This window comes from Chiloscyllium plagiosum, chromosome 12 (assembly GCF_004010195.1).
Source record: "Chiloscyllium plagiosum isolate BGI_BamShark_2017 chromosome 12, ASM401019v2, whole genome shotgun sequence".
NCBI classification, from domain to species: Eukaryota; Metazoa; Chordata; class Chondrichthyes; order Orectolobiformes; family Hemiscylliidae; genus Chiloscyllium; species Chiloscyllium plagiosum.
In genome coordinates this window covers 85,961,109-85,976,971 of record NC_057721.1, presented here as the reverse complement: position 1 = coordinate 85,976,971, position 15,863 = coordinate 85,961,109, and the positions used below count along the sequence as shown (strand labels likewise).

The 15,863-nt window shown below is 52.3% G+C and overlaps 1 protein-coding gene across 1 annotated transcript in view; it reads left to right on the top strand.

The window, feature by feature from the left end:
* LOC122555450 (ubiquitin-associated and SH3 domain-containing protein A-like) overlaps nucleotides 1-14,298 on the top strand; it is a 38,112-nt gene extending 23,814 nt beyond the window's left edge. The window contains exon 3 of the mRNA XM_043701468.1: nucleotides 14,014-14,298. Within this exon, the coding sequence (XP_043557403.1) occupies nucleotides 14,014-14,275 (262 nt within the window). The 3' untranslated portion in view covers nucleotides 14,276-14,298. The remainder of the gene's footprint in view (nucleotides 1-14,013) is intronic.
* Nucleotides 14,299-15,863: the final 1,565 nt, after the last annotated feature.

Here is a 15,863-nt window from a genome sequence, read left to right as displayed (position 1 = left end):
ATAGCAACACGACGGTTGGAGGAAGAGCGCCTCATCTTCCGCCTAGGGACCCTCCAACCACAAGGGATGAACTCAGATTTCTCCAGTTTCCTCATTTCCCCTCCCCCCACCTTGTCTCAGTCAAATCCATCGAACTCAGCACTGCCTTCCTAACCTGCAATCTTCTTCCTGATCTCTCCGCCCCCAGCCCCACTCCGGCCTATCACCTTCACCTTGACCTCCTTCCACCTATCGCATTTCTAACGCCCCTCCCCCAAGTCCCTCCTCCCTATCTTTTATCTTAGCCTGCTGGGCACACATTCCTCATTCCTGAAGAAGGGCATATGCCCGAAACGTCGATTCTCCTGCTCCTTGGATGCTGCCTGACCTCCTGCGCTTTTCCAGCAACACATTTTCAGCATCTTCTACGAATCATGCGTTTGAACCCTGAGGTCCCTCTGCTCCTATACTCCCCTCAGCGTTCTACCATTATCTCGCCATGTTTCTTCTGTCAAAATGCATTACCTCATATTTTTCTGCATTGATATCCATCTGCCAGGCATCTACCCATTTGGCCAATTTGTCAATGTCCCTCTGAAGTCATTCAGCATCATCCTCACAATTCACTATTCTTCTTAGCTTCATATCATCCACAAATTTGGAGATTTTGCCTTTAACACCCATCTCCAAATCATTTATGTCAATTAGGTAAGGCAAGGGTCCCAACACTGATCCCTAGGGAACACCACTTTCAACTCATTTCCAATTTGATAAATACCAATCTACACCTCCCCTGTATTTCCTGTGTTTTAGCCAGCCTCCCATTTCTGCTGCCCAAGGTCCATCAATCTGAAACATTTCTAATTTTCTAACCAACCTGCCATGTGGCACCATATCAAATGCTTTCTGAAACATGCAACATCCACAGCATTACCCACATCTACTACCAAATCACCTCATTAAAGAACTAAATTAAATTTATCAGACATGACCTGCCCTTGGCAAAGCCATGTTGACTGTCTGGTATTAACTTGTTTTTCTCTCAGTGTATATTTACCTTATCTCATACAATGGCTTCCATCAGTTTTCCTACGAATGATAACAAGCTGAGAGGTCTGTAGTTTTCAGGGTTATCCTTTGCCCCTTTGGTAAACAACACCATCACATTTACAATCCTGTAGTCACCCAGGACTAAGCCTGCGTTTAGATTTGTATTAATGGCTCCATGATCTTTCTCCCATATCTCTCTCAGCATTCTGGGATACATCCTGTCTGGGCCAGGTGACCTCTCTATCTGGTGTGCTGTCTGCCTCTTTAGCACATTTTCATTATCTATCAATGAATTGTTCAGTTGCTCAAACACCCAAATTTTCAAGTCAGCCATTATCACCATCTTCTGTGATGGGGGATGCAATGATTTAAGTTTCCACAATTCCCTTGATTGTTAACAGGTCCCATCAAATTGGCAAAGAATGAATGTGGACCCTTTTCTCAAGAAATGAGGGAGTCAGAAAGCAGGTCAGCTACTATAACATCAGCCACTGGCATTTACTGACCTGCAGAGCATGTGGACTATTCCCTGCAAACGTGCTTTGCATATAAACGTATCGGGAAATGAATGTGGACGGGATTGAGAGGGGAGAAGGAGAGGAAGCACTAAACATAGAAAAAAAGAGCAGGCGTAGGTCATTCAGTCTTCTAGCCTGGTCTGCCATTCAAATGATTAGATTAAATTACTTACAGTGTGGAAACAGGTCCTTCGGCCCAACAAGTCCACACCGACCCGCCGAAGCGAACCCACCCATACCCCTACATTTACCCCTTACCTATCACTACGGGCAATTTAGCATGGCCAATTCACCTGACCTGCACATCTTTGGACTGTGGGAGGAAACCGGAGGCACCCGGAGGAAACCCACACAGACACTGGGAGAACGTGCAAACTCCACACAGTCAGTCGCCTGATGCGGGAATTGAACCCGGATCTCTGGCGCTGTGAGGCAGCAGTGGTAGCTGATCATCCAGCTCAATAGCCTGTTCCTGCTTCTCCCCCAGATCCTTTGATCCCTTTAGCTCCAAATGTTATATCCAACTCCTTCTTGAAATCATACAATGGTTTAGCTTCCATTGATTTCTCTGGTGCTGAATTCTGCAGGCTAACCACTTGGGATGAAACAATGTCTCTACATCTCAGTCCTAAAGATGTACCCCATATTGTTAGATTGGAACCTGGTTTTGAACTCCTTGATTCTTGGGAACATTGTACCTGTGATTACCTTGTTGACTACTGTCTAAAGGACCTTGGCGAGTCTCTGCTGTTCATCTTGCAGATGGTATACGCTGCTGCTACTGAGGGTCAGTGCGGACAAGAGGGACAGACAAGTATTTCTGTGACCAAGTTGGTGAATCCCTCCAAATTTAATGGAGTAAGAATGGATTTGGGTTGAATAAATTGGAGTTTGAGGTTCGAGAAGAGAAACAATAGCTGAACACTGGGCTCCCTTCAGAATAAGACAGTTAGGGCACATTCTTAAATACAAAGGTCAGGCAAACAATCCAGTGCTCCTTGGTTGACCAAGGAAATAAAAATTACAATAAAAAAGAAAAGTATTCTTTTGGCTGGCATCAGTAGAAAATACAGGGCAGATTCAGGCTGAATACAGAGGGATGATGATAAAGAAAATAAGGAAAGCAAAGAGGTAGTACGAAAAGAGACTGGCAGCTAACACAGAAGGGAATCCCAAAGTCTGCTGTCGACACATAAATAGTATTCGGGTGATAAAGGGAGGAGTGGGGTGGATTGGGGACCTGCACATGAAAACAGAAAGTGCAAAAGCAATTAATTGGATCTGACAACATCTGTAGTGAGAGTAACAGAGTCAGCATTTTGATTTGCGATAAGTTTATTTGGAACTAAAGGGGCTGGCAAATGCTATTTATGTGTTGATGACAATGGAGGAGGAGGAGTGAGTGGAACAGGTGGTGAGAATGGCCAGAACAAAAGACAATGGGAGTGCAAACGATAGTAGAAGGGCATTATACATGCACACTGGATGTTAATCTCAGGTAATAAGTCAGCTCAGCTGCAAGCAAATCCATGCAAACAATACGCTGGGGGGATGGGGGTGGGTGGAGGTGAAAGGGGTCACATCAAAATGGTGGACAGTGTTCACGCTCTGAAGTTGTTGAACTCAGTATTCTCCATCAATGCAGCCAGACCTGCTGAGCTTTTCCAGCAATTTCTGTTTTTGTTTCTGATTTCCAGCATTCACAGTTCTTTGAGTTTTTATTTTGTTGAACACAGTTTTGAGTGAGAAGGCTAGAAAGTATGTAGATGGAAAATGATGTGTTATTCCTTCAGCTGGTGTTGGACTTTACTGGAACACTGCAGGCCGAGGACATAGATATAGGTACGGCAGCAAGATGGTTTATTGAAGTGACCAGTGACTAGAGGATCACAATTATTCTTGCAGAGTATTCCACAAAATATTATAAGATATGATTCTGCGAATATGACTATGTCAGGCTTTTCTTGATGGGTCTGTGAGACACCTCTCCCAATTTCTCACGAGGCCCCAGGTGTTAGTCAGGTGGTCAGTCAGACTGCTTCTGCCATGGTCATGTTCTGGGGCCGAGGTTGATGCTGGGCGATCCATCCAGTTTCATTCCCTTTCTCAAGATTAAGGTACTGGATCAGTGGTGCTGGAAGAGCACAGCAGTTCAAGGAGCAAAGGAGGAGCAGGAAAATGGACGTTTCGGGCAAAAGCCCTTCATCAGGGCTTTTGCCCGAAACGTCGATTTTCCTGCTCCTCGATGCTGCCTGAACTGTGCTTTTCCAGCACCACTGATCCAGAATCTGGTTTCCAGCATCTGCAGTCCTTGTTTTTACCTCAAGATGAAGGTAGGTGCAGCAGCGGGGTAATGATAACGCCACTGGACTGGTAACTTAGAAGTCAAGGCTAGGTCTCTAAGAGTAAGAGTTCGGATTCCACCCCCAACCTCCACCATGCCCCCCCCCCACACATCACAGGGAAGGTTACGGCCCCATCACAGGGAAGGTTACGGCCCCATCACAGGGAAGGTTACGGCCCCATCACAGGGAAGGTTACGGCCCCATCACAGGGAAGGTTACGGCCCCATCACAGGGAAGGTTACGGCCCCATCACAGGGAAGGTTACGGCCCCATCACAGGGAAGGTTACGGCCCCATCACAGGGAAGGTTACGGCCCCATCACAGGGAAGGTTACGGCCCCATCACAGGGAAGGTTACGGCCCCATCACAGGGAAGGTTACGGCCCCATCACAGGGAAGGTTACGGCCCCATCACAGGGAAGGTTACGGCCCCATCACAGGGAAGGTTACGGCCCCATCACAGGGAAGGTTACGGCCCCATCACAGGGAAGGTTACGGCCCCATCACAGGGAAGGTTACGGCCCCATCACAGGGAAGGTTACGGCCCCATCACAGGGAAGGTTACGGCCCCATCACAGGGAAGGTTACGGCCCCATCACAGGGAAGGTTACGGCCCCATCACAGGGAAGGTTACGGCCCCATCACAGGGAAGGTTACGGCCCCATCACAGGGAAGGTTACGGCCCCATCACAGGGAAGGTTACGGCCCCATCACAGGGAAGGTTACGGCCCCATCACAGGGAAGGTTACGGCCCCATCACAGGGAAGGTTACGGCCCCATCACAGGGAAGGTTACGGCCCCATCACAGGGAAGGTTACGGCCCCATCACAGGGAAGGTTACGGCCCCATCACAGGGAAGGTTACGGCCCCATCACAGGGAAGGTTACGGCCCCATCACAGGGAAGGTTACGGCCCCATCACAGGGAAGGTTACGGCCCCATCACAGGGAAGGTTACGGCCCCATCACAGGGAAGGTTACGGCCCCATCACAGGGAAGGTTACGGCCCCATCACAGGGAAGGTTACGGCCCCATCACAGGGAAGGTTACGGCCCCATCACAGGGAAGGTTACGGCCCCATCACAGGGAAGGTTACGGCCCCATCACAGGGAAGGTTACGGCCCCATCACAGGGAAGGTTACGGCCCCATCACAGGGAAGGTTACGGCCCCATCACAGGGAAGGTTACGGCCCCATCACAGGGAAGGTTACGGCCCCATCACAGGGAAGGTTACGGCCCCATCACAGGGAAGGTTACGGCCCCATCACAGGGAAGGTTACGGCCCCATCACAGGGAAGGTTACGGCCCCATCACAGGGAAGGTTACGGCCCCATCACAGGGAAGGTTACGGCCCCATCACAGGGAAGGTTACGGCCCCATCACAGGGAAGGTTACGGCCCCATCACAGGGAAGGTTACGGCCCCATCACAGGGAAGGTTACGGCCCCATCACAGGGAAGGTTACGGCCCCATCACAGGGAAGGTTACGGCCCCATCACAGGGAAGGTTACGGCCCCATCACAGGGAAGGTTACGGCCCCATCACAGGGAAGGTTACGGCCCCATCACAGGGAAGGTTACGGCCCCATCACAGGGAAGGTTACGGCCCCATCACAGGGAAGGTTACGGCCCCATCACAGGGAAGGTTACGGCCCCATCACAGGGAAGGTTACGGCCCCATCACAGGGAAGGTTACGGCCCCATCACAGGGAAGGTTACGGCCCCATCACAGGGAAGGTTACGGCCCCATCACAGGGAAGGTTACGGCCCCATCACAGGGAAGGTTACGGCCCCATCACAGGGAAGGTTACGGCCCCATCACAGGGAAGGTTACGGCCCCATCACAGGGAAGGTTACGGCCCCATCACAGGGAAGGTTACGGCCCCATCACAGGGAAGGTTACGGCCCCATCACAGGGAAGGTTACGGCCCCATCACAGGGAAGGTTACGGCCCCATCACAGGGAAGGTTACGGCCCCATCACAGGGAAGGTTACGGCCCCATCACAGGGAAGGTTACGGCCCCATCACAGGGAAGGTTACGGCCCCATCACAGGGAAGGTTACGGCCCCATCACAGGGAAGGTTACGGCCCCATCACAGGGAAGGTTACGGCCCCATCACAGGGAAGGTTACGGCCCCATCACAGGGAAGGTTACGGCCCCATCACAGGGAAGGTTACGGCCCCATCACAGGGAAGGTTACGGCCCCATCACAGGGAAGGTTACGGCCCCATCACAGGGAAGGTTACGGCCCCATCACAGGGAAGGTTACGGCCCCATCACAGGGAAGGTTACGGCCCCATCACAGGGAAGGTTACGGCCCCATCACAGGGAAGGTTACGGCCCCATCACAGGGAAGGTTACGGCCCCATCACAGGGAAGGTTACGGCCCCATCACAGGGAAGGTTACGGCCCCATCACAGGGAAGGTTACGGCCCCATCACAGGGAAGGTTACGGCCCCATCACAGGGAAGGTTACGGCCCCATCACAGGGAAGGTTACGGCCCCATCACAGGGAAGGTTACGGCCCCATCACAGGGAAGGTTACGGCCCCATCACAGGGAAGGTTACGGCCCCATCACAGGGAAGGTTACGGCCCCATCACAGGGAAGGTTACGGCCCCATCACAGGGAAGGTTACGGCCCCATCACAGGGAAGGTTACGGCCCCATCACAGGGAAGGTTACGGCCCCATCACAGGGAAGGTTACGGCCCCATCACAGGGAAGGTTACGGCCCCATCACAGGGAAGGTTACGGCCCCATCACAGGGAAGGTTACGGCCCCATCACAGGGAAGGTTACGGCCCCATCACAGGGAAGGTTACGGCCCCATCACAGGGAAGGTTACGGCCCCATCACAGGGAAGGTTACGGCCCCATCACAGGGAAGGTTACGGCCCCATCACAGGGAAGGTTACGGCCCCATCACAGGGAAGGTTACGGCCCCATCACAGGGAAGGTTACGGCCCCATCACAGGGAAGGTTACGGCCCCATCACAGGGAAGGTTACGGCCCCATCACAGGGAAGGTTACGGCCCCATCACAGGGAAGGTTACGGCCCCATCACAGGGAAGGTTACGGCCCCATCACAGGGAAGGTTACGGCCCCATCACAGGGAAGGTTACGGCCCCATCACAGGGAAGGTTACGGCCCCATCACAGGGAAGGTTACGGCCCCATCACAGGGAAGGTTACGGCCCCATCACAGGGAAGGTTACGGCCCCATCACAGGGAAGGTTACGGCCCCATCACAGGGAAGGTTACGGCCCCATCACAGGGAAGGTTACGGCCCCATCACAGGGAAGGTTACGGCCCCATCACAGGGAAGGTTACGGCCCCATCACAGGGAAGGTTACGGCCCCATCACAGGGAAGGTTACGGCCCCATCACAGGGAAGGTTACGGCCCCATCACAGGGAAGGTTACGGCCCCATCACAGGGAAGGTTACGGCCCCATCACAGGGAAGGTTACGGCCCCATCACAGGGAAGGTTACGGCCCCATCACAGGGAAGGTTACGGCCCCATCACAGGGAAGGTTACGGCCCCATCACAGGGAAGGTTACGGCCCCATCACAGGGAAGGTTACGGCCCCATCACAGGGAAGGTTACGGCCCCATCACAGGGAAGGTTACGGCCCCATCACAGGGAAGGTTACGGCCCCATCACAGGGAAGGTTACGGCCCCATCACAGGGAAGGTTACGGCCCCATCACAGGGAAGGTTACGGCCCCATCACAGGGAAGGTTACGGCCCCATCACAGGGAAGGTTACGGCCCCATCACAGGGAAGGTTACGGCCCCATCACAGGGAAGGTTACGGCCCCATCACAGGGAAGGTTACGGCCCCATCACAGGGAAGGTTACGGCCCCATCACAGGGAAGGTTACGGCCCCATCACAGGGAAGGTTACGGCCCCATCACAGGGAAGGTTACGGCCCCATCACAGGGAAGGTTACGGCCCCATCACAGGGAAGGTTACGGCCCCATCACAGGGAAGGTTACGGCCCCATCACAGGGAAGGTTACGGCCCCATCACAGGGAAGGTTACGGCCCCATCACAGGGAAGGTTACGGCCCCATCACAGGGAAGGTTACGGCCCCATCACAGGGAAGGTTACGGCCCCATCACAGGGAAGGTTACGGCCCCATCACAGGGAAGGTTACGGCCCCATCACAGGGAAGGTTACGGCCCCATCACAGGGAAGGTTACGGCCCCATCACAGGGAAGGTTACGGCCCCATCACAGGGAAGGTTACGGCCCCATCACAGGGAAGGTTACGGCCCCATCACAGGGAAGGTTACGGCCCCATCACAGGGAAGGTTACGGCCCCATCACAGGGAAGGTTACGGCCCCATCACAGGGAAGGTTACGGCCCCATCACAGGGAAGGTTACGGCCCCATCACAGGGAAGGTTACGGCCCCATCACAGGGAAGGTTACGGCCCCATCACAGGGAAGGTTACGGCCCCATCACAGGGAAGGTTACGGCCCCATCACAGGGAAGGTTACGGCCCCATCACAGGGAAGGTTACGGCCCCATCACAGGGAAGGTTACGGCCCCATCACAGGGAAGGTTACGGCCCCATCACAGGGAAGGTTACGGCCCCATCACAGGGAAGGTTACGGCCCCATCACAGGGAAGGTTACGGCCCCATCACAGGGAAGGTTACGGCCCCATCACAGGGAAGGTTACGGCCCCATCACAGGGAAGGTTACGGCCCCATCACAGGGAAGGTTACGGCCCCATCACAGGGAAGGTTACGGCCCCATCACAGGGAAGGTTACGGCCCCATCACAGGGAAGGTTACGGCCCCATCACAGGGAAGGTTACGGCCCCATCACAGGGAAGGTTACGGCCCCATCACAGGGAAGGTTACGGCCCCATCACAGGGAAGGTTACGGCCCCATCACAGGGAAGGTTACGGCCCCATCACAGGGAAGGTTACGGCCCCATCACAGGGAAGGTTACGGCCCCATCACAGGGAAGGTTACGGCCCCATCACAGGGAAGGTTACGGCCCCATCACAGGGAAGGTTACGGCCCCATCACAGGGAAGGTTACGGCCCCATCACAGGGAAGGTTACGGCCCCATCACAGGGAAGGTTACGGCCCCATCACAGGGAAGGTTACGGCCCCATCACAGGGAAGGTTACGGCCCCATCACAGGGAAGGTTACGGCCCCATCACAGGGAAGGTTACGGCCCCATCACAGGGAAGGTTACGGCCCCATCACAGGGAAGGTTACGGCCCCATCACAGGGAAGGTTACGGCCCCATCACAGGGAAGGTTACGGCCCCATCACAGGGAAGGTTACGGCCCCATCACAGGGAAGGTTACGGCCCCATCACAGGGAAGGTTACGGCCCCATCACAGGGAAGGTTACGGCCCCATCACAGGGAAGGTTACGGCCCCATCACAGGGAAGGTTACGGCCCCATCACAGGGAAGGTTACGGCCCCATCACAGGGAAGGTTACGGCCCCATCACAGGGAAGGTTACGGCCCCATCACAGGGAAGGTTACGGCCCCATCACAGGGAAGGTTACGGCCCCATCACAGGGAAGGTTACGGCCCCATCACAGGGAAGGTTACGGCCCCATCACAGGGAAGGTTACGGCCCCATCACAGGGAAGGTTACGGCCCCATCACAGGGAAGGTTACGGCCCCATCACAGGGAAGGTTACGGCCCCATCACAGGGAAGGTTACGGCCCCATCACAGGGAAGGTTACGGCCCCATCACAGGGAAGGTTACGGCCCCATCACAGGGAAGGTTACGGCCCCATCACAGGGAAGGTTACGGCCCCATCACAGGGAAGGTTACGGCCCCATCACAGGGAAGGTTACGGCCCCATCACAGGGAAGGTTACGGCCCCATCACAGGGAAGGTTACGGCCCCATCACAGGGAAGGTTACGGCCCCATCACAGGGAAGGTTACGGCCCCATCACAGGGAAGGTTACGGCCCCATCACAGGGAATGTTACGGCCTCATCACAGAGAAGGTTACGGCCCCATCACAGGGAAGGTTACGGCCCCATCACAGGTAAGGATACGGCCTCATCACAGGGAAGGATACGGCCCCATCACAGGGAAGGACACGGCCCCATCACAGGGAAGGTTACGGCGTCATCTCAGGGAAGGTTACAGCCTCATCACAGGGAAGGTTACGGCCCCATCACAGGGAAGGTTACGGCCCCATCACAGGGAAGGTTACGGCCTCATCTCAGGGAAGGTTACGGCCTCATCACAGGGAAGGTTACGGCCTCATTACAGGGAAGGATACAGCCTCATCACAGGGAAAGTTACGGCCTCATCATAGGGAAGGATACAGCCTCATCACAGGGAAGGATACAGCCTCATCACAGGGAAGGATACAGCCTCATCACAGGGAAGGTTACAGCCCCATCACAGGGAAGGTTACAACCCCATCACAGGGAAGGTTACAACCCCATCACAGGGAGGATTACAGCCTCATCACAGGGAAGGTTACGGCCCCATCAAGGGAAGGATACGGCCTCATCACAGGGAAGGTGACGGCCTCATCACAGGGAAGGTGACGGCCTCATCACAGGGAACGTTACAGCCCCATCACAGGGAAGGATACAGCCTCATCACAGGGAAGGATACGGCCTCATCACAGGGAAGGATACAGCCACATCACAGGGAAGGTGACGGCCCCGTCACAGGGAAGGATACGGCCACATCACAGGGAAGGTGACGGCCCCATCACAGGGAAGGTGACGGCCCCATCACAGGGAAGGTTACAGCCCCATCACAGGGAAGGATACAGCCCCATCACAGGGAAGGTCACGGCCCCATCACAGGGAAGGATACGGCCCCATCACAGGGAAGGATACGGCCCCATCACAGGGAAGGTTACGGCCCCATCACAGGGAAGGTTACGGCCCCATCACAGGGAATGTTACAGCCCCATCACAGGGAATGTTACGGCCTCATCACAGAGAAGGTTACGGCCCCATCACAGGGAAGGATACGGCCCCATCACAGGGAAGGATACGGCCCCATCACAGGGAAGGTTACGGCCCCATCACAGGGAAGGTTACGGCCCCATCACAGGGAATGTTACAGCCCCATCACAGGGAATGTTACGGCCTCATCACAGAGAAGGTTACGGCCCCATCACAGGGAAGGATACGGCCTCATCACAGGGAAGGATACAGCCCCATCACAGGGAAGGATACGGCCCCATCACAGGGAAGGATACGGCCCCATCACAGGGAAGGTTACGGCCCCATCACAGGGAAGGATATGGCCCCATCACAGGGAAGGATACGGCCCCATCACAGGGAAGGATACGGCCCCATCACAGGGAAGGTTACAGCCCCATCACAGGGAAGATTACAGCCTCATCACAGGGAAGGTTACGGCCCCATCAAGGGAAGGATACGGCCTCATCAAGGGAAGGATACAGCCTCATCACAGGGAAGGTGACGGCCTCATCACAGGGAACGTTACAGCCCCATCACAGGGAAGGATACGGCCTCATCACAGGGAAGGTTACAGCCTCATCACAGGGAACGTTACAGCCCCATCACAGGGAAGGTGACGGCCTCATCACAGGGAACGTTACAGCCCCATCACAGGGAAGGATACGGCCTCATCACAGGGAAGGTTACAGCCTCATCACAGGGAAGGTTACAGCCTCATCACAGGGAACGTTACAGCCCCATCACAGGGAAGGTGACGGCCTCATCACAGGGAACGTTACAGCCCCATCACAGGGAAGGATACGGCCTCATCACAGGGAAGGATACGGCCTCATCACAGGGAAGGATACGGCCCCATCACAGGGAAGGATACGGCCTCGTCACAGGGAAGGTTACGGCCCCGTCACAGGGAAGGTGACGGCCCCGTCACAGGGAAGGTGACGGCCCCGTCACTGGGAAGGTGACGGCCCCGTCACTGGGAAGGTGATGGCCTCATCGTATCATCACTGGACTGGAATGTCAATCCAGAGGCCAAGGTAATATTCCGGGTTTGAATCCCATCATGGCAGGTGATGGAATTTCAATTCAATAAAGATGTGGAATTAAGAGTCCACTGACTCTTAAGGAAAGAAGTCTAACTCTGGGTGTACAATAATGTGGTGGTCTCTTGTCTGTCCCCAATAAATAGGCAATAAATTCTGACCCAGCCAGCAATGTCCTCAACTCTGAAACCAATATTTGGAGCAAATTATCTAAGAGAATGGTGGCTTTTCTTTAAAACTTCCATAGATTCTGGAGCAGTTCCTACAGGTTGAGAGGATGGAAATGCAAAATCTTTATTTAAAAATGGAGGGAGAGAACCCCAATAGCTGCAGGGAGATGGAAGAAAACATAGGTTGGCAGATTTTGGAAACGTGTGAATGTAGTAGGGTTGTTGTAATGGGTGACTTTAACTTTCCCAATATTGATTGGAACCTCCTTCGAGCAGAAGATTTGAATGGAGCTATTTTTGTAAGGTGTGTTCAGGAGGGATTCCTAACTCAGTACTTTGACAGGCCGACGAGGGGAGAGGCCATTCTCGATTTAGTGCTCGGAAACGAGTCGTGGCAGGTATCAGATCTGGTGGTGGGAGGCCATTTTGGTGATAGTGACCACAGCTAGCTGTCTTCCTGTTTGTCCTATCTAGTGTTTTGTGCAGTCCTTGCATGGGATTTTGTACACTACATTAGTTTTGCTCATGCTGGGTATCGGGTCCTTCCTTCTGGTGAGTTGTTGTCTCAGAGTGGCTGTTGGTTTGTGTGCTGTTATGAGTCCTAGTGGTCGCAGTAGTCTGGCTGTCAGTTCTGAAATGCTCCTGATGTATGGTAGTGTGGCTAGTCCTTTGGGTTGCGGCATATAAATACCGGAGGAAACACCACAGAAGCGCTTCACAGGAGGCTCCCTGAGGATGTCACCTAGACAGGGGACGAAACATCTGCAACACAAATTCCCAGCTCGGCGAACAGAACCACAGCAACGAGCACCCGAGCTAATAATCTTCTCACAAACTTTAAATATACAGATCAGTTAGCCAGTAATGAGAAAAATGCTGGAATCTATTCTAAAAGATGAGAGGACAGGACACTTGGAAAGCATTGGTAGGATTAGAGAGAGTCTGCATGGGTTTAAGAAGGGAACGCTTGCTTAACTATTCTGGAGTTTTCCGAGTATTGTAATAAGAAAGGATAAGTGTGTTATGTAATATAACTGTTCTCATCCTTAATGTACTTGTAAAATAACTGAGGGCTTTCTTTATTTTACCTGCCAGTATCCTTTCATGTCCTTATTTCACTCCTGATTTCCTGTTTGTTTCCTCTTACACATTTTATTCTCCTCTAAGACTTCTGCTGGTTTGAGCCCTTGATCTCTGCCATAACATTCCTTTTCCTCTTTATAAAATCATGTATATTCCTCGATATTCAGATTTTGCTGGATTAGTTTACTTATAGTGTGGAAACAGGCCCTTCGGCCCAACAAGTCCACACCTACCCGCTGAAGCGCAACCCACCCAGACCCATTCCCCTACATTTACCCCTACACCTAACACTATGGGCAATTTAGCATGGCCAATTCACCTAACCTGCACATCTTTAGACTGTGGGAGGAAACCCACGCAGACACAGGGAGAATGTGCAAACTCCACACAGTTGCCTGAGGCGGGAATTGAACCTCTGGCGCTACGAGGCAGCAGTGCTAACCACTGTACCACCGTGCCACCTATTAGCTGGTCTGACTCCTTTTCTATTTTGAACATAGCAGCTGTGCATGAATATTTCCTTTTTGGATGTCTCTTTGTGATGTCTTACTCACACTTTATTCCCTTGTTCATTATTCAGAAAGATAATGCAAGGCTGAGGTCCCAGAGCAAGCTCCCTTCGGGATACCATTCATCTCGATTGAAAGTGGACTGGGTTAGACACTCAGAGAGATTGTAGAGTCATGACAATACTTCCCACTTTCTCAAGTTGCGGATCCATGGCCCACTGTCACACTCTCCACCTGGCCTTTGTAATTGGGCTGCTCTATGTAATAGAGGCCAATATGCCCTTTGTGTCTACAGTCATAGAAGCCGTTTGATTAAAATGATCCAACACAATTCACTTCAAAGTGGCACTTCACAGATCGATGAAGAGTATTTTTCTTCAACAGGATATTCACTCATCGTAATGACCCCACTTTAGAAGATCTCATCCCGCAAGAGTATGTTCTGTACCTGTGTCCGTCAGGTCCACTTTGGGACAAGCTAATGGCCTTCTGGTCCAAAAGTCAACAACACTGCGGTCGGAATCCAGCACATGAAGTCTTCCCCCATGTTACTCTCTGCCACTTCTTCACAGTAAGGCCACTTTGTATCTGTGGAATATTTGCAAAAGACTTTGATGTTGTTAATGTGATCTTAAAAGGTGTTTGATTTTATAGAAGCTTTAAGGTGAAATAACCAATGAAAACCCAAGGTTTCTAATGTGGGATGGGCTGCTTGGAGTGAATGATTTCTGTGCTCATTGCGTTCAGATGCAGTGATATGAAAACGGCATTCGTGGTCAGTTCAGCATGGTCACCTTTGCACTTGTGTCGTCACAAACATTTTTCATTCATGCTAAGACAGATTAGTTCTTGAGGTACAAGGAGTAAAGCTTATGTTATTTCAACTTTCCCAACATAAGTTGGGATAGTTATAGTGTTAAGGGGGCAGATGTCTTGTAATGTATCCAGCGAGCTTATTGTATCCATATGTCATAGGTCCAACAAAGGACATTGCAAAGCTGGCGCTGGCTCTGGCTCTGGCTCTGGGGAAGTAGTCAGACAAGTGTTTGATGTGGTCGTGGGGGGAGCACAGTACAGGCCCTTTGGCCCTCAATGAGGGAAAATAGGGAAACCGGTGAAATCTACATTGATCCCGTGTGGTTGGAGGGTTCCAAGGCGGAAGATGAGGTGTTCAACAGCTGTATGAGGGGTGGTTCTATAATCAAACAGGAACTGGGACAGCATGGTATCTAGTGAAGCTGTGGGCTGAGTCTTGAAGCCTGTCTTCAAAGTTTGGACTGCTCTTTCCTGAAGACCATTGGATGACGGATGGTATGGAGCTGTCCTTAGATATCCAATACCATTCGACTTTAGGAAATACTCAATATCCCAGCTTTAAATGATAGCCCGTTACATAAGACCAGCACTTCCAAGAGTCCGTGTGCTGCAAAAGATGCTTGCAACTTTTCTAAAGCTGAAAGAACTGCAGATGCTGTAAATCAGAGACAAAGATAGAGTTCGCTGGAAGAGCTCAGCAGGTCTAGAAGCTTCTGTGGAGAGAAATCAGGGTTAATGCTTCAGGTCAAGTGACCCTTCCTCAGAACTGAGGTTAGCTTAGAAAATGTAAGTTTATATGCAGAGGATAGGGTGGGGGGAGGGGTAAGGAATAAATGATGGTCAGGGATAGAGCCCAAAGAGAGAGAAGAGCAGTTAGACAGACAAAGGAGCAGATATTAGAGTGGTGCTGGAAAAGCACAGCAGGTCAGACAGCACCCGAGGAGCAGGAAAAATCGATGTTTCAGACAAAAGCCCTTCATCAGGAGCCTTTGGATTTGATCTTTGAGTCATCATTATCTACAGGTTTAGGAACAGATGACTGGAGGATTGCAAATGTTGTGCCCTTGTTCAAGAAGAGCAGTAGAGGTGACCTAAGTAATTATAGACCAGTGAGCCATGTAGTAGGAAAATTTTTGGAAAGGATTATAAGAGATTGGATTTAAGATAGTCAACATGGTTTCATCAAGGGCAGGGTCATGTCTCACAAATCTCATTGAGTTTTTGAGGAGGTGACCAAGCATGTAGATGAGGTTAGGGCAGGTCTGTCAATCAAAAGTTGGCGTGGAGACAGAGCGGAAGAGTCGGACATCGCACAGAGCCGTGGTAATAGGGGACTCCATCATGAGAGGAACTGACTGGGGTTTTTGTGGCAGCAGACGGGACTTAAGGATGGTGTGTTGCCTTCCTGGTGCCAGGGT